We start from the raw sequence: 19,678 nt of genomic DNA, 5'->3' as shown, positions 1-19,678 counted from the left end.
CAGTGTTTGGGATGTCTGCTGCCACCAAACAAAATGGAAAGTTGATTGATAGCTGCAGGGGGGCCTGAAGAGAAGGCAGGGGGAGGTGTGTGTGCGTGTATGTGTATGTGTGCGCGCTTGTGCATGCATGTGTGTTTGCCTGCATGTGTCTCCATGTCATATGAAGAGCAACTGAAAGACCAAAGGCTACTCTGCCTTCTTTCCGTCTGTGCCTCTGCAGCAGAGTCTGGACACTCTAGTTGCCCCCTGCCCTCTAAAAGCCCAGAGCTCACCATTAGGGATCAATGGGACATATGCTGGCCAAGTCAGGCCTGTAATACAAGGCCCAAATATGTATTAGTTTACAGTAACATCATGTCGGCTCATTAGGCCCATCAATACTATCTGCTCCCTTGCAGATGGCACAAGGTTAGGTAATCCCATGTCCCATGTAGTCCCATGTTGCAAAGCTTGTTGAAGTAAAAGGCACCAAAAATAACTATGAAATGTTCATTCCTTGCTTTCTTTTCCGTTCTTCTCCAGGTCTGGTGTGTATGAAGTCCAGCAGCTCAGTGGTGGAGCTCGTCATGCTTCTGTGTTCACAGGCAAGTCTGGCATCTTTATCTTTCCTTATCCCCGTCCTCCGCTTTTCCACCAATCTTGATTTATCAGGCTCACCTTGAGTGTAGTAAATCCAAAGCCCAGAGTGGACAGTGAGCCATCCAGTGCCTTATCTCGTCCACCTTTCCACATTCACCCCGTCCCCGAGTGAGGGCAGAGAAACCGGAGAGAAGGCATCTTTGGCTACAAATATTGGTTTGAGGGTCAAGGGTGACCGACCTGTCCGTGTCACCTTTGACCCGAGCGCCAGCCCTTGTGGCCTGGGCCAAACTGATGAGGAGGGATAATGTAGATTTGATGGTGCTTTGCATTGATTATCCCTCTCTTCTCTGTTGTCTTGTGGGTGTTTTGTTGCCAAGTTTATTTAACTGCTGCCGGATTCATGAATACTAATTCAAGGATCATAAGCAGGCGTGGGCAGATCAATGATAGCGGGTGTCAATAGATCACTCCGGGATGGCTCATTAGCATTAAGAGACATAAAGCTACTGAAGGACGTGTAGTTACTGCATTTGGACCGAAATTCAGTACACAGCGTGTTATACATTTTCGTGTAAATACATCTCATATGCAGTGCATTTATTCAGCATAGAAACACTCATTTTCACACAGTCGCCGTCATATAGACATACCTAGTGACAAGGACAACAGATAATAACTCCCCTCTGGCCCTGTTTGTTTGCGTCTTTTCCATTTAAAGCACCTCATGAAAAAACAAAGCTCTCCAATAATACAAAAACACGTCTGATTAATGACACCTCTCTCACCACTGCGCTCTGCTTTTTTTTTTTTTTTTATCAGCTTTATTTCCTAAAGAAATAGCGCCTGTCATCTGGCTTTCTTTCCTCTACCTTCTCCCTCTTTTAACCCCAATACCCTATTTGGTTCCCATTATTCACTTCGCTTCTTCTCTAAAAAAGTAATACAGTCAGATTACACATCTGCTTGGATGTCAGTGGCCTTGCATAGATTTGGGCTAGTGGGACACATGGAGGGAATGTGAGCCCCATAACGTCCGGAGACGAAGGAATAGCAGGAGTGAAAGCTAGATAGAAAACCAAAGAGAGAAGAATGACAGGCTCTAATGCACCTATTTGTCATATCTGTCAGGGTGTTGTTTAATGCTAATCTAATCAAAGGCAGAATCTTGGTGATTGCTCCGCTGCACAGCTCATGCCTCGCTTCCCCCTTTGGTCCCCAGCCCAAGCTATTTCTTCCTTTCTCCAAGCTCCAAGCTACCCCACCCAATCTCCACAACACACACGCCTGCACACACACACACACACGCTCTCTCTCTCTCTCTCTTTCAGTGAGACGACCAGGGATTGGCCAGCATAGTGTTGATTGCTTCAATAAATCATCCAACCAAATTCTCTCACAGCTAATGCAAATGTAATTTTATTGTTGTGTAAAGGAGGAAAAGGAGGGGGTGGAGAGCAGGGGAGATATGCTGCTTTCCACCAGGGAAAGAGGGAAACAGGGACAGACTTTCCTCTGGGCTAAATTACAATGTATAATTATTTGTGTGTTTGTTCTTCTTGTGGGGCAGTGAGAGTGAGCCAGTGCCATGATTGATGACGTTATTTAGCAAAGTTTGTTGGGCCCCCTGGCACAGGAAGCACTCAATTCTCTCACAGGAAGTGCCTCAGTGGCCATCTTGTGACTCTTTCCTGCCTTCAAGCCAACCACTGGAGGGAGTAGATGGAGATGATTTTGATTGATTTTTCTCCCCCCCCCACCCCCCCTCAGGCCCCACACCTTCATCGGAGATGCGATGCGATACCATCTCTGTGAAATTTTAATTAATTTCCCGTGCTTTGAGATGGAGTGGAGCCAGGGTGAAGGGTCAGGAGGCAAGGGACTACAGAGCAGTTTTTAATCAGGGATCCTATGAAAGTTGCATTGGCGGCCACATCAGCTTGGCATTGAGGAGGGGATTGTAAACCGCTGTTTGATAGTGCCCTGTTTCTAAACAACTACAACAGCGCTCCCAATCAAAGGACCATTTCGAGCAGACATTAACTGTTGTGGTGGCATGTTGCCTTGTTCTCGGCTGTAATATTGATCCTTATGGATTGCTGAATATACAAAATGAGGATTAATGATGATATACTGTAGTTGTAACAGAGTTGAACTTTATCTGTACCTGATATTGTTGTCAGTTCAAGTTGTACTCTGTTACGGGAATGCTAATACATTTTATTAGATAAATAAATGGAGAGAAAGAATGGCTCAAAACACACACAAAAAGTGGAAATCTATCATTTCTCTTGTTATAAATGGCTCTCTGGTTAGTCTCTTAAGTTGAACAATGATCTATTATTCCTTCCTTTGACTAACAGATTAAAATGTGATGCTTAGGTGTTAAAGAAATAATTTCAAATAAACAGAGAACAGATTTTTCTAAGGTGAATATGAAAATGTCATTGTCCTCCTAGGTTATTGAATGTTAAGCCTTCCTCAAAGTAGGTCTTGCATATTACATGAATATCATCACTCGCACGTAAGGAGCCACTCTCCCCCTCTTCCCATGCCCCTGATTCGCTTTGACAGTTTCACTCTCTCCCTCACACTTGTTTTCTCCCATCTTTGTCATATTTACGGTCAGCGTGTTGTTTCCTGGGTGCACTTCTTAAAGTGGCTTCCACCCAAAACATCAGATTAATAAATAACACGCTAGGACAAGAGAAAGAGCTTCCCCATGCGCTCGCTGCCGTCTGTCCAGAGCTTTGAGAAATCATCTCATCGGATACTTGACAGTCTACGATGAGCAGAGACCCATAAATCTCCTCAGTAGCTGCATTTGTGTCCTGTAGATCAGCCATTATTGTCCGGCCCCTCTGTCAGCCCATCCATCCTTCTGCCATTTATCAGAAATACATCCTGTACATGGAGTGGAAGGAAGGAAGAGAGAGAGTTGTGGGGTTGAGGAGCACTGGTTTCACGATGGTCAAGCCCAGATAGGAAAGACTGCTCTTCCTTGCTGTATCAAAAGAAAAACCCCTAACATTATACATGTTTAGATTGTTTTAAAATTCAGTGTATATGTGAAGTAATGTTTCTTGATATCCATATCATGTCCAGATTTCTAACCTTTGTCCCGATGTTACCTTTGCTCTCTCTCTCTCCTCTTCTTTTACCAATCAAAGGTCGGTTCATCCAAGTTACACATAAAGAAAAAAATAGTTTTCTTACTTACCGCAAGTATTGTTCAGCCATACAGATAGTTTTGGTTTTATTTTCCCTGGTTTTGAGATATCAGTCTATGAAATGTCTCCACTTACCTCCACCCCATCACAATGAAGATTAATAAATGTAATTTTTGGTGCTCACAGCATTGAAAAATATTATTGGAACTACATACTGCCAAAGAAATAGTCCTTATGAAAACTGTTCAGAGAGATCTGCAGATTAAACCAGAGTAACATGGAAATATTCCTGCAGAGTAATGTTTCTGCTGATTTTTTAAAATTTTTTTTTTAAAAACCTCATTCATTCCCATTTTTATTGAGATAGATATTGCAAAGCTTAAGCAAATAAAATCAAAAATATATTCATGCCACATTGAATGAGCATGTAAGTTCATTCTTGACCTTGAAAACAGTAGTTTTGCCAAAAAAAATCTTATCTGGAGTTCCACTTTTTCCAGAGCCTTCAACTGTATTTCACATCTTTCTCAATGGATGGACTTTTCTCAGATGTCATGGCGATAGCTCAGTTGATTGTATTCAGTTGTCCACTGAGATGCGACTGAAAGATCTGGAAAAAGCTAAAATGCATAGTACACATTACAAATAAGGCTAAGTAAGTGAACCTCAAATTACTTTTTTTTGATGAAACATGTTTTTTTGTGTGTGAACAAACCCTTTAAAGGACCAGTGTGTAGGATTTAGTGGCATCCAGTGCTGAGGTTGCAGATAGCAACCAACTGAATACCCCTCCCCTTCATCCTCCCCTTCCAAGTGTGTAGGAGAACCTACGGTGGCCATGAAACTCATGAAAAACATTAAAGGCCCTCTCTAGAGCCAGTGTTTGGTTTGTCCGTTCTGGGCTACAGTAGAAAAATGGCAGTGCAACATAGCAGGCTCCGTGGAAGCTGACCCACTCCTTATGTAGATATAAAGGACTCATTCTAAGGTAAAGAAAACACAATGATTCTTATTTTCAGGTGATTATGCAGTAATTAAAACATACTTATGAATATCATATTCCATTTCTGCCAAGTCCGTTCCGCTAGATGCCACTAAATTCTACACACTGCACCTTTAATAGTCAAGAATTCAAGCTGAAGTACATTTACTGTTAAACACTTACATGTTAAAAATGATTTTGGACTAAATGATGTATTGAACTAAAACGGCTGGAACGTACACTATCTCTGATCTAAACAACTAGTATTTCGTTGTGACCACTGATGCCTATAATCCTTTAATAGTAATTCAATAACATCAATGTTAACCCCGCTAATCCAATGACTGCACATTATCATATGTTCCCAGCCAGTCTCACCAAAGTTAACCTGTTTAACAGATGGGCAGCTCTCTCTCAGTCAGCGGGGAGAAAGACATTGACTTCCCAAAACACTTGGCTCCTCCTGACCCTTGACCCTCTGACCTCCAGGTTAGGACTAGAGAGTGGTGGAGGCATAGAAGTTTAAACCCCCGCAGTCAGGGAACAGGTCGTGAGTGCACGGTCGTCATGCTCTACAAAATCAATACCATAATCTGAGAAACGAGGGAACGGGTTGCTAGCTTAGTGGTTATAAAAATAAAAAAAAACAACCAGAATTCAGTTTTTACATTGAAACATAGGCTCAGTTACTTATACTGCTAGTTACTTATTTTAAAGGTTATGTTGGTGAACGTGGAGTCTTGATGTTTGAGTTGCTAAATAGTCATTTATATCTGTCAGTGGTCATATTTCTACTTCTCTCCCGTAAGTGAGGCTTTGATGGATCAAGAGCAGACCGTGTTGTATGAACCACTTGGGGAGCTGAGAGAGGTGAGAGAAGTGGCGAGGAATGTGATGAAACCAGGGGACAAAAATACTTTCCCCATCATTTTCCTCACAGTCAGACCCACACCCCACTGTGCAGTTAAACAGGCACACAAGGTTCAAGATCAGTGCAAATCAAAGTGTTATTTTTCCTCCCTCCCCGTTCGCCCTCACCCTGTGCTCTGCTCCTTTGCCCCTTTACGGCCATGCCACGCGGCTCAGTGTCCCTGCCATCACTCTGTAGTTCAGAGGATAATATCATGTTGTATATTCTTTGAAAGGGTACTCTCCTGTGAGACATAGAGAAAACAGAGTAACACCAACTGGCACTTAATTCTGCAGGCTCCCTATCGTTGCCAACTATGCAGCTAGAGAGAGGGCGGTGGGCGTGTTGTGTTGGAGGAGTTGGGGGGTCAAGGGGGGTTTCCTGACAGGAAGTGAAGTCTAGCTGAGAGGGGAGAATCAGACGGGAGACTCCTAAAAAATTGAGTGGCTTTTAATTTGGCTCCCAGCCGGTTTTACTGTGAGCTGGCTTCAAGTGGCTCGGGACTGGAGGGCCTCAAGTGGCATGAACGGTTGGTTATTTATACACAATGTATAATCATGTTTCAAATAAATGAATTTCCCCGACAGAGCCCTCTCCTCCTGACAGGCACTGTTAATGTAATGTTTTCTTACCTGACAGGTCCCAAGTTATAAGACCTTGGAATTTTTTCATGTATTTCTCCCCCTGCAATCCTCTCTCAGCTATCCTGCTGATAAAATCATGTCCTGGCGTCTTAGCTAAGATTTGGAGTGGAAATTCATTTCCCTGCATTTTTTGATTTAGTAAAAGCAAGTTTCAAATCTTGGACGTGATTGATTGTTGAAATAGGAAAGTTCACTCTTGTCATTCCCTATCATTCTTCATAGGCCCACTCTTGAAGTTAGAGTTGCACAAAGTCATACTTAAACAATTGTTACAATATCCTTAAAGCTATAATATGTAACTTTTCTGCATTAAAATGTCTAAAAACAACTAGACCTATGTTAAATACTTTGAGTTGTATACTTACATTATCCCAAATGTTTCCAACAATTTTCAAACCCAGAGAAATCTGTCATTTTAATCAAGGTCTGTTTCATTTGGTCGCCTCTCAATGGCATCATACCCCCTCTACCAAAGAGTATACGCGCACAAGATGCATGTGTCAGCGTTGTGGTTGTCTGCCACAATGGTGTCTACCAAGGAGTATATACATACAAGATAATATATTGGCGTTGTGGTTGCCTGCCAGAAACTGTCATAAATTGACTGATTTATTCTGTTTTAAGCAACATTTTTATGATAATCTTTTTAGATCTTGGTCGTTTTTAACTGTATCTTTAAACCGGATGAAGGAGTTTAGTCATCGGACGTCTGGATCTTAAGTTATCAGAAAAACAAGCTTAACAAACTTTAGCAGCAGCTTGGCTAGCAACCTCTCCCAGACATCTTCTTTCTACTGAACAGCTTTGGAGAGACACCGATGTTTTTTTTTTTTTTTAAGTGAAACTGCTTTATTTAGTGTTTTAGCGGTTTTAATCCCTGTGTACGTTTGTTTTGGAGATGAGGAGACCTCTGTGGATGATTTGGCTTCTGGTAAAAAACATTTTGAATGCCTGAGTCTTAAGTTGTCAGAGAAACAAGCTGAGCAAACGTTAGCAGCAGCTCAGCTAACAGCCCCTCCTACGTCCTGTGTCTGCTGATCAGCGTCAGAGAAACATTGATTTTTAACGTAGAACTGCTTTGTTCAGTGTTTTTACCCATTTTAACCACTTCATCTGTTTGTTCTGGAGTGGAGGAGACCTCCGCAGATAATTCTGCTTTCGGTAAAAACATCTTGAACAATGAACACTAAGGTAATCCTATCCTGGAAAAGCTGGTTGTTTAACAGTAAAGACAACAACTCCCATGATCCCACGCTACTTCACACCATCATCACACTTCGTCTATTGTTATTGTTTTGATTTAGAGACCCCTAGTGGCAGAAATTTTATATTGTGTGTTTAAGCACAGTGATAGGGCTGTTTCAGGTATTGTCCTGCACAGGTTTGTGGCCACAGATTAAAGAGAGCGGTATTAAAAGGCTCTGTCATCTGAGTAAATATTTTACAAAGATGAAATTCCTGTTAATAACATCCCTAAATTTATGTTCATTCCAGTTAGTCTATGAGTGAGTCCATTTTCCAGCTCTATCATCTTATATAATGTATTTCTTGAGCGATTACATGACTGCTTTTTAAACAAGTTTAAATAAGTTTATTTTTCACATACAAGAAAATGGCTCAAGCATTTTTGTTGTTGTTGTTGTCAATAGTCTAGATCCCCATCAGTAGTCTCTGTTCAGCAGAATATTTACAACTGGGCAACAAGGAAACGATATGATTCAGCAAAAAAGTTAAATAAGCTAAATAACGTTTACATACAGTACGTAATGGACGGTAACTACCTTGAACTTTTCTGTTTTGTGCTGCACCTTTAATCACCACTCCCTTTCACGCCCACAACAACAGGATGCAGATTTTGAGCTTAAGTAATGCAAAAGGTAGTCTATCATCATCAATTTAAAAGGCCTAACGTGCAATAATATCCAAATGTTTTGATGAGTCAAGTCAATTTTATTTACACTTTATAGTGCCAAATCACAACAGAAGTTATCTCAGGGCACTTTTCACATAGAGCAGGTCTAGACCTTACTCTTTAATTTACAGAGACCCAACATTCCCCCATGAACAAGCACTTGATGACAGCAGCAAGGAAAAATGGGAAGAAACCTCAAGCAGATCCGGATTCTAGGTGGGCGGCCATCTGCCTCGACTGGTTGGGTTGAGAGAGAAGGAGGGAGGGGGAGAGAGAAGACACAGAGAAGCACAGCAACAACAATAATAACAACAACATTAATAACAGAAATATAGATGATATTCACTTATAAGGCTAAACTGCATTTCAGTTGCAATAACTGTGAATTCCAATATATCTTGATCATTATACATTATATTACTGATTTTTATGTGTCTTCTAAAAGAGATGGCTTGAAATTTACACTGAGCTTTCATCATCAACTAAAGGCTAAGCTAACAAGACAAGATGTCTTACAAATAGAGCAAATTTAACCCAGTGTTGAGGCATACTGGAACTAAAAAGGTATAAAGAGACAATTTTCAATCAGCATGATTAGGAACCAGTTTCTATGTTATGCTGCACAGTTAACGCTCTTGTGTTAAACTGCACAGAAAGGTCTAAGGCCCACAGTTCAAGTCAAAATAAATAAATGTAAACAAAAGAAGTTGTGAAATGAAGAAATTAGGTTATGAAAATTGGGTGATTGCTTTTTTCGAGCATCTGTTCAAGTATTTTTAGTCTCCCGATATCATTAAAATCTGACATTAAACTGAATGAACCAAGTATCAGATTTGATAAGTTTGAAAAATTAATTATTTAAAAAGGAGTCCGTTTTTTATGATATACTGACATCGTTTGAAACTGTATGTATTATGTATTCCAAGTAAATATATTGTCATGCACAGCTCAAGTGCCCTGACATGTTTTTGGTTTGTCTGTTTGGGGAAGGGGGTTTAAGTCCTGCTTTTGCACTCTTTGTGTTAGTGTAGCCATGAAAATGTGAGTCCATGAAGCTCTTGGAGACCCTGCTGTATAAATATTTGGACATCAGTAAATATTCCTCCAGTTGTGAATTTGATCACGCAAACACCAATACAAGTGTCTGTTTTTCTTTAAGCTGATACCATCTGAACACGCACATGTGGACTGTTGAGAGCTGAAGTAGACACGCCGGTGTTAAGTTATTCACACACACACACTCACACAAGTTTTCAGACACAGCAGCATGAATAAGCAACAAAACTAGTCAATGTCTACATGAATCAGACAAAGGGGCTATGATGAATAACATATTTGATAGCTTATGCTAGCTACTTTTTTGTTTTGTCTTTGTCTTATTCATCCGCTCACATAGGTGTTTTTTTTTTTGAGGGCGTCGTTGATATCAGATCGCTGTTCACATTTCAACATTTGGATCACACGGCTCCAAAAAACGGTTTCCTTGTCTGTTCTTTTTTTTGTTGTCGTCAAAACGCAAAGGTTAAATTCAAAATGTCAAGATTTGTCACCACCTGTTATTGACGTCAGTGGTCATAAACACTTTTATACTACAGCAGTTACTGACAGATTTATTTGAATTAATTTAAGATGTCCAACATGTTTAAAACATATGCGTTTTGTTTCCATCTGCTAAGCTTTTTTGTCTCATCGCAGGCTTACCCTGTCACCTTGGAATCAAACTCTTATACTTGTAACTCTTACACATTTTTGGATTTGAAAAAACGGAAAAAAAAATCAGTAGCTTTCAGCCTCTTTAATTTAGCTTCTGCAGCGCTGCCACATTTGACACAAGGATTTATGCTTTTGTCCTCTCATCTAAAATTGAATCCCCATAGCCTTTCAAATAAACAAATACTTGTGATTATGAGTGATGCCACTGAAAAGCACTACTGACTTATTTATTATTTCGAGAGAGCCGAGACATTTCTTTCCTCAATGTCGGAAAATGTTTTCCTTGTGTTGTGGCGAGCCTGATGTTTGAAAGGCGATTTTGCTCAGGAGGTCTGTGTTTTCTCACTAGTGGTAGTGGTATATTTAGATGTTGATTATGGATAATCAGCTGTAATGACGGAAGTGTATGGCATGTGTGTTTAGACTCAATGCCATCATCACGGAACACAGACCAAACAGAGCTGTCTTATTGACTTCAGATTGAGACAGGCATTTCCATGAATAGATTAAAACTTTCATTCATACACACTCTCACACGCAAAAACGAAAGAAGAAACAAAATGCAGCTCCTACTAGCTTTATTAAACACTGGTGGCAAAACGTCTGTCTAGTTTCCAATCAGGATCAAGGGACAGCGCTCTCTCTCCGTCCTATCATCTGTTAGGAGGTCAGGTTAAAGGTGAAAGGTCACAAATGGCTGCTTGTATCCTCTCATCAGGAGTGCTATGGTCATGGCCCCTATCGCGGCCATAAAAGCTGTGACACTGCTGACCAGGGCAGCCAAAATCCAATATTCCATCACTGACCTGTCTCTGTTTCCTTTTTGTCACTAGGAGATACTCCTCAGATCAGGGTCATTGCTTTTTTTAATTCAACTAGAAGAGCCATTTCTTAGCCCATAATGACACCATTAGTCTTGCTATCACCTTTGTCTGTGTCCACAAAATGCCAATGGCCTCTACGCCGTTCGTCAAACCTAATTTCGAGCCTTGCGTCACCGCTTCAGTTTTTACAATCGATAATCTTTGTATTTCGGCTGTAGTTTTATATGGAATTTGTAGCCTCCTTCATCAAACGCCCAAGTATTTTAAAGAAATCACGTAAAGGAAATTTAATGTCACTGGTTCTCCAGAGAGTATGACTCTATTTACGGCCTCACTTCCTGTGGTGTTTATTTGAAATCCGGCTAGCACAGTCTGGCCTGGTCTGGAAAATCCCCACGGCCACGGGCTAACACTCATGGTTAATGTCCTTCAACTACAGTCTATGCTTCAACTAGAAGGCCCCAAGGCTACTCTCGCACACTTCCTCCAAAGCAAGCCTCAGCCACAAAAAAACCCCTCTGCCAGTACTCAAGTCCAAAACACTGTTTCCACTCCCAAGTGCGGACTTTTATTCCCTCCGTGCCCTCTTTATTTGGAATGTATTGTAAACATGGTCAATGCCAATATGAGCCTTCAGGACAAAAAGCAGTTATGAATTGAGGTTAAGTGTTGGGTTGTTGTCTGTATGACGTGCAGTTGGTTACAGAGTGATGGTGCACAGGCATTTCAGAAGAATGGTTTCTTTTGGCTTGGGGCATGATTGGTTCTGATGGTTTAACATTTGTTGTGCAGGGAAAAACTGTTTATGGGTTTGGAAACAGGGAAAAACTGTTTATGGTTTTGAAAGTCATCACATATGTACAGATATGTTTGGATTTGTATTAGAAATTCTTGTAAATTGATCTTTCCTTCCTCCTTGTGGCGCTGATATCCTTGTCCCTGTGGGCTCTCTAGGTTTACTGAAAGGGCAGTCTCTACATAAACACACAGTTTCCTCTATCAGCTCAAGAGATGATGACAGCAGAGTTTAAAAAGTTTATGCTTGAATACACATTCACATAGCATATCTTTCATGTCATAGTTAAACTGTAAGAGCAGTTGAAATAAGTTGTTTTGGGCACCTTGTTGAAATTAGAATTTCTGTAAGCTTTTAATAAAATGCGGATCATCGTAGAGGTTATTTCTACAACTACTGGAATAATCTAAATATTTATCAACACATGACACATTCAATGATATCTCAATAATGTGGAATGCGTGGTGGAATTCAAACTGTGATTAATGATTTTTTTAAAAGAGTAGTTTGGTAGTTTAGGTCTTTTAGCATGAGGCTTTTTTGTGCATATTTCTCCATCTCCCCAGAGAGGAAGAAGGGGAAAAAGCGCTGTGAGGTTCAGACAGGCCTCATGACCTTGTTGCTTTATTATTCTTTTAACGGTTGTGTTGAAGGTGTTGAAATATTGAACAGAGAGACGATGACCGCTTAGTTTCCCTTCTCTCGTTGTCCCTCGAAGTTGAGGATATAAAGTCACACACGGCTGCGGTTGGATTGTTTAGACTGACACCTTGAACCATAACGTTAGTCAAAGAGAGGAGGAAATTTGTGTATTTACATGTGATAAATGCACTCTCAACACAGTTCTTTCACTCCTTTCCACTCGTTTGCCAGCTGATTTTGTAGCCTGTGCTGACCAAAGCGGTTGGTATCCCTTTTTGGATCGTGTTTTATCGATGATGTTTCTTTTTAAGCACGTACACCCTTTAAAATGTGGTGTAGAATATATTAGCTCTACCTTTTTCAAATGTCTAACTCAATCCAAATGTAGCATTCCCTCCCCACTCCCACATGTGCCAAGAGTTTCACAAGACCGTGTTTGACATTAATTCTCAATAACATTGCAAAGTTACATCAGTAATGTATTGATATATTGTGTGTTTTTGTGTGTTTGCTTGCAGGAATGGCAGAACTCCATTCAGAAGAATGCAGGTCTAGCCTTTATTGAGTTGGTCAACGAAGGCAGGTGGGTAACTCCGACCTGCTAACTGCTGTCCCTTCTCCTTGCAACAGCACTTCTTCATTATCTTTCCAACCTCTACCCATCGACCACTTTCCAATTTCACCTTTTCCCGGATCACATCACAGCCCCTCAGGCCCTCAAGATCCCAGACGCCCTTGTGATGTGGTGGCTATTCAAGATTCTGGCCAACAACAATCAATGGTCAGGGAGTGAGGAGGAGCTTGGGAGAGTGAGGATAGAGGACTCTGGAGTTCAAGGCTCCATTCAATACCTGCTCATCCCAGAGGGATTTGGGAGAAGGAGAGGGGTGACAGGGGCTGTGATAGCTTGTTCCTCTGTGACACTTGGGAAATCGCTCTTAGTTTCCTACTGTTCCTGTGTCAGTTTATGTGTTTCAGCTTGAGCTTTTATCCGCCTCTAATAATCTCTTCTGTCTACGTCTGTCTTTTGTTATTTGTCTTTTTTTTTCTTGTTTTTCAATTATCCCCACGTATGATTTATCTCATCTATTATTTTTACCGCAGGTCCTCCTCGTCTTTCAGATGTAGAACGCCACACTTTCCATTATTGATCCTAGCTTTTAGAATGTGCAGGTTAACTCACAGTAATGCTAATGAGACAAGCAACGTAGTCCTCTGACTTCTTTGCAGAGGACTCACTTTAAAGAGGCTGCTCTTTCACAATCATACCTCAAGTCAGGGTCAAAGTGTGGTGATTTTTAGTCTACTTCTGCATGCATATATGTTTAAACAAATGCATGTCTGATCTGTCCCTTAGCTGGGATCAGACAGTTATTTAAAATTATGAACTGTATGATTTTAATCTTAATTTGTATAACAGCATTCATAAATGATTTATAAAAGTTCCTATCCAACAATCACATTTATCTCTTTAAATCTAGACATTATACTGTGGTTTCCACAGTCAGTCCACCCTAATTAGGTTTTTAATAGCAGTCTGTAATTTCATTTTTATATCTGATCTGTGGAAAGTCAGCATCAGCTGGTAAAGGAACATTTTAAACCAGTGAAACCCCTATTTCTACAATGACGATTTTAAAGTGCATGTTAAAAGAAATACACTTTAAAGGATACTGTAAGTCTGTTTTGTCCATAAGTATGTGAGTACAGAGCACCATAAAGAAGGGCAGTGGTTGGGTTATTGATAGCGGGGCCTAGACAGGGCAAGAGAGGCTACAGAGGCCCCAGCACCTCCGCTCCCCTGCTGCCCTGTGCTGAAACAGCAGGCTTAGGTTACAGTCATCCCCTGGCCCCTAAACCCCCACCCCATACTCGGTCCCAGCCTGGGCCCCCCCCCCCCCCATCCCTCCTTTCTGGCCCCTGGTCTGTTATTGTTCCACTTTGCACAGTCCTGACCTCTAGGGCTGCAGAGAGGTTTCTTCGACCTGCACACACACGCGCACACACATAACATGCATGTTTCATCAACACTGATAAGAAGAGGGAGGGAGGTAGACTACATATGTAGCAACATGGGCAAAGATCCTCCCTCTTGTCAGATGCATATCATTAACAAATCAATTAGCACCTGCACCCCTGTTAAAGGATGTAACTGGTTTGGTCTTGTTTCCAAATTAGATTTTCTGCTTATTTTGCACGGTTCTGTTCAGCATTTTATGGATATTACATGGCTTTTCCTTTTCTAGGTTACCAGATATCAGTGTTAAACAGATGTTTAAAATGCTCTGAGTATCAAGATTTTATGATTCCCAAGCCTTTATGTGAGACGTGTAGCGTCTTTTGACTGAAGTAAATGAATCACATAATCGACATCTATACACTTTTGTTAGAAATGTAAATAAAAATGCAAATAGATGTACAGTATTTCTGATGTTCTGATGCATGTCTCCCGTCTCCCTCAGGCTGCTGAGTCACACCATGAAGGACCACCTAGTTCGCGTGGCTAATGAAGCAGAATTTATCCTCAGCCGACAGAGAGCTGAAGACATCCATAAACATGCAGAGTTTGAGGTAAGATGCCGCATATTGCTGGCAACCCATGCACAGACACAGAAGTATGGGCATAATATGCCCATTGACATAATTTCTTCTTAAGTAAGCAAACTAAATCATCCTTAAATATGGACCATTGAAAATCCATCCAAAATATATGTATTTTACAAGTTTGGAATTACAGCTTACTGTAGCAAATACTGGAACTTGCCACATGTTCAAAGTACTGTACAAGAAAGATGACGGATTGCCTAGTTTTGCGTTTGTGAAGCTGTTTCCTCTCATTGTTTTACTACACAGTGAGAATGTGATTGACCAAAAATATAAACTGATTGCAAGTTTTCATTGAATAGACAAAGTTAGACCGCATTGCCTTGTGTGACGTGACAAAAAGCAATTAACTATACTTAGCAGAAGAATATGAGGATCATCTCCAACCACGAGAGATGCAGGGTTTGTAGTATTTTCAACACACTCCATTGTGGATGGCTATGATAAATTCACCGAAAACAATTTTCAGCCTATATGGCTTCAGGAGAATTAAATGAGATAATAAGATGAAGATGGGAAAGACTGCAGCATTATTTAATCTTTCCCATTTCCTTCTGTTAGATCCACAGCTTTAGGCTTGCTGTGCTTGGACAATAAAGTCCATTTTTAACTGAAGGCCCATCGCGCTAAGACTACTTTGATAGAAAAATGGTTGATAGCTTCATATTCTCCTGCTCTGTCTGTGAATATATTCAATGAAAACAAGAAAGAGGTAACAGTCAGTGAGAGCACAGAGGAGCCGATCCAATGACTACTTCAAACTTGTCCATCAAGTCAGATCTGTCACAGCAAACTGAGAGGATAAATGTTTACTTTTCAAACATAACCCTGTACTAATCTTGAACACACACACACACACAAACACAGACACACGCACACACACACACTGGAGTAGTTTGAGGCTGGAGATCACGCTTGGCACATATCGCTAACCAAACATTGTGTAGTGTTAATTTATCCCCGTGCCTCTTGGCCTAACTGCAGGCTTGCCCTCTGAAACATAACTTCTCCCCCTCTCCTTCCTACCAGTTCTCAGCACAAACGTTGCCATTCACATGTAGCCGCCGGGCCAACTCCGTCCTGACCCATGGGCACCCCTCATTACCCCTTTCCCAGTCCAACTCTGCTACGCTACCCTCCCTCTGCTTTCTAGATCTCACCAAAATCATTTCCTGTCCCGCTGAGATCCTGTCCATTATACTCCCGCTGGGGGTGTATTTTGCCAGTGACAGGAATATGGCATCCTCCCCTCTCTTCCACCCCCCCCCCACCCCTCCCTCATTTCTCAGGAACCTGCCAGCACTAAAAGCTGCAGACAGACCTGAGAGGTGCTGGCCTGAAGGGCCGACTGTGTGTAAACCCACCACCTCCACCTCTACTCCCAAGCCTCAGCCCTCAGCTCCCACTTTGCAGTAAAATGTGATGCTTTTTTAAGGTTCAAGGAAGGGTCTCTCTTACATTCGGGTGAAGTAAAATCCCTCAGGAGTGTTGAAAGTCAATCAGAGGGGTAGGGGCACAACTCTTGCACATCAAACTTTTGTCTTGGATTGCTTTTTTTTTTTTCTCTCCTCCTTGGATAGGCTGCTTTTCTATGTGATTGGCATCTTTTTCTTGGGAACCCTTATTACTTACACTGCTCCCAGTGTCAGTCATTTGCAGAGTATGATCTGACCCAACGTGACCTTATCATCAACACACAGACTGCTGGAGTGTGATTTAGTTCTGCTAGGCTGAATGTAGCAGATTTTTTTTTTTTTTTTTTTTATTCCACTGGATACAAATTTTATGAAAAGGTGCACGGTAGTTGTGCTCTTGCGAAAGTGCATGTATGTCATGTTAGGCAGCTGTGTTCATCTGATGCAAGAGCAGCAGGAGGACGGGGAAGGAAAAATGGCTTGGAGCATGGTGCTGACTGGCAGGGAGACAGACTGTGCAGCCAGTCTACACACGACAGCCTCTAATGAGCTGCTCTGCTTCGGCCTCTTTCTGGCTATGTCCCTACCCCTTCTCGATTTCTCAAACTCCCCAGCATTGGTCCCCGATTCCTAACCTGGCATACAGTAGTTTGGCTCAACATTACACTCGACAGGCAATGTCCCCAGCTCTCCAGACCAATTTGATTAATTGGCTTTTTGGTTGTTGTCTGTCCCGTTTGTGTGTAATGACATTGCTGGTTTCTGTTCTTTCATATGCATTTCCAGCACAGGACTTACCATGCCCTTAAAATCTGTACTTTACATCTAAATAACAAGAGTTGGAAACACAAATAAGCTATTACAGGACCTTCGTTGCATGTCATACCCCTCTCTGTGTTTCCTGCCTATCTAAACTGACTGTCAATAAAGGCAAAAGGCCAAAAAAAAACCCCAAACAAATAAGCAATGTAACTGATAGAATTCAAGTCCTGTTCTTACATAAGACTTTAATAAGCATGCTGTTATTTGTCTGTTTACTAGCATGCATGAAAACACAGTATGACTTGTTTTTTGATGAATGAATGTTGAGTAAGAGAGGGCAAATGACAAGGCAACCATGGACAAGGCATCTGCTGTTCTGCTACTTAGTAGTTAGCTGATTTGCTCTGTCAGCCTTCTTTCTCACCCCACTTTCTTAAGTCATACTTTATAATAAATATGCAAGCTAGACTCTCCTGTATCTGTATTGCAAGACATTGTGTGCTCTCTGTGTAGGCCTTTTTCTAGTACAATACTGTATGCTGTGTAGGGTCAGGGGGTTGTTTTGTTTCTAAATGAAGCAGCACTATCAGCTACATGAACTGATCAACTGACTGGAAAAAAAATACAACTAACGGAAAGCTATAACTTTCCATTAGTTGTATTTTCTCGTTGTCATTTTGAAACTTATTCTACCCCAGCAATCTTCCAGCCGTCCTTAATCAGATACCTTTCAGAGCTCGTTCCAAACTATGTTTCACAATTGAATTCCCCCACTTAAATGCAGTTGCTCCTCAGTGACCTCTGAGAAGAAGTGAACCCCTGATAAGTCTTGCTCTGATATTGCTGTATTGATTTTTGCCTCCATACAAGCTCTGCTTGAGCCTGCTGGAGCCAACGGTTTCATTTTGCACTGCCACAATAAAAATAACAGGCCAATGAAACATCCCCCCTGAGGGCGTGGGTGGAGGGTTTTGAAATAATTTTCAGCTATGTCCCAGTTTTATAAAGCATGCTTTCTTTCTATTGTGTTGTGGCAAGACTATAGGTTGGTTATTGTCTTAGAAATAGACCAAAATGGGCCTCCGAAATCACTCTTTTCGGCTGTTATTATTACACTGCAAGTGAGGAGTTTTACTAAGTCATGCATTATCAATTGCCCATACATAATCTGCATCCTCCCTCATTATACTTTACTGAATCTAAGAAATCTTGGTATAGTTAAACAACAGCACTGAATGCCAACCACGGCCCAAAAAAGTAGAATCATTCAGTACATGAAAATAAATTCATGTTTGCTGCATTGTTAGAGTTCAGATCCTTGAGAAGCCAGTGAAAGAGGTGTCGATTTAGATACCGGTTTGCCTCAGAGACATAACATATGCTTTCTCCCTCTCGCTGTCACTCCCTCTTTCTCACTCACACTCTCAGTGGCTCTCTGCGGGACACAATTGAGTTATCTTTGGCTCTGAGAGTAAGTTATTACAGTGGGCTTAGGGTGAAACAGAGATGAAGATAACTAGGGGGAAATCCAATTACCTTTTAGGGTTCTCTATCTAATAGGATCCTTAATGTGAAGGAAATCTGAAGATCGGATGCTGCTGCCCAGCACAGCGAATGATAGACTCTGATATCTTCCAGTGGAGCAGGATGGAAAGGGGAGGCCGAGAGATGGGAGAAAGGAGGAGAGAGAAATCGAACTCCCTCTTTTTATGGGGCTGTTCATTAGGGATGAAATGTGGTGGGCTCAGGGGCACAAGGGCAGATAAGAAAGTCCAGATAGGGAAGAGTGAGCAAGACCCAAGTCATTTCTATTCTTTCTTACCCTTCCCTTCTGCTCACTCGTTCTCTTTTTTTTTTTTTTTTATACCCTCTTGATTCATCCTCTGCTGTTATATGGAGTAATTGAATTGACTGTCTGAGAGATCCTGTGAAAGCCAGACGATAGCAGCTAATTAGTGCTTGGCGTCATTGTCTTCCCTCTGCTGAGCTTGTAAAACGATCTGATCCTTCTCCCCACGTTAATGACATTAACATTGAGCTGATGCTCATTATGTTCTATTATCATAGCTCTGGTCTCTGGAAACTTGAGCATCACAGAGCCGAACATCAGAGAAAGAGCCCGGGCGATGATGTACTGTAACAGTTTAAGTTAGGTCAGCTCTGCAATTTAAATATAACCAGCAGGCAGATCAGTTCGCTGATTACACAAAAACCTGTTCAAGGGAATTACTTTTATTGTTAAAACAGAAGCAATCTGCTGAACAAAGGTTACCCAAACACACATAATGTAGAGCCAGAGAACCACAACTCCCAAAGGCTGTTTACATCAAGCCATGCCCAGCTCTCAGACTGATAGCTGCCACCAACTGTAGCTTGCTGTCATGTAGTTGTCACAACTGTAATGTAGTATGTCAGCAGGACTGCATGCCCGGGCATCTCATTGTGGTCAAAACTGCTGTCAGGAGAATAAGAGAAAAAACAGGAACATGTCTATTTATGTGATGCCATTGTAGCACAACCATCATGATAGTGGTGGTTTTTCATATAATTCATTTCATATAATGTACAATAGTGGTACAACGAAAACTCTCCAAAAATAGGCAGCAATAGTTGTCTTAGTGCATATTGCTGACTTTATTGTCAAAATATATAACATTTTTCCATGTCCGTTCTTTTTACTGTACATGTGCCATTTTACTTAAGACAGCAGCAGATAGAAAACAGA

General features: G+C 41.3%; 1 protein-coding gene across 3 annotated transcripts in view; it reads left to right on the top strand.

Moving 5' to 3' along the window:
* The window catches only part of lrba (LPS-responsive vesicle trafficking, beach and anchor containing), a 190,899-nt gene that overhangs the window by 69,965 nt on the left and 101,256 nt on the right, over positions 1-19,678 (top strand). For all 3 annotated transcript variants that reach the window (XM_067584975.1, XM_067584976.1, XM_067584974.1), the window contains exons 33-35: positions 523-584; positions 12,691-12,755; positions 14,635-14,743. In XM_067584975.1, coding sequence (XP_067441076.1) covers positions 523-584; positions 12,691-12,755; positions 14,635-14,743 — 236 coding nt within the window. The remainder of the gene's footprint in view (positions 1-522; positions 585-12,690; positions 12,756-14,634; positions 14,744-19,678) is intronic.

The sequence above is a fragment of the Thunnus thynnus genome, chromosome 3 (genome assembly GCF_963924715.1).
Source record: "Thunnus thynnus chromosome 3, fThuThy2.1, whole genome shotgun sequence".
Taxonomy (NCBI): Eukaryota; Metazoa; Chordata; class Actinopteri; order Scombriformes; family Scombridae; genus Thunnus; species Thunnus thynnus.
Note: the sequence above shows the minus strand (reverse complement) of the source record. Positions and strands in the feature narration are given on the sequence as shown.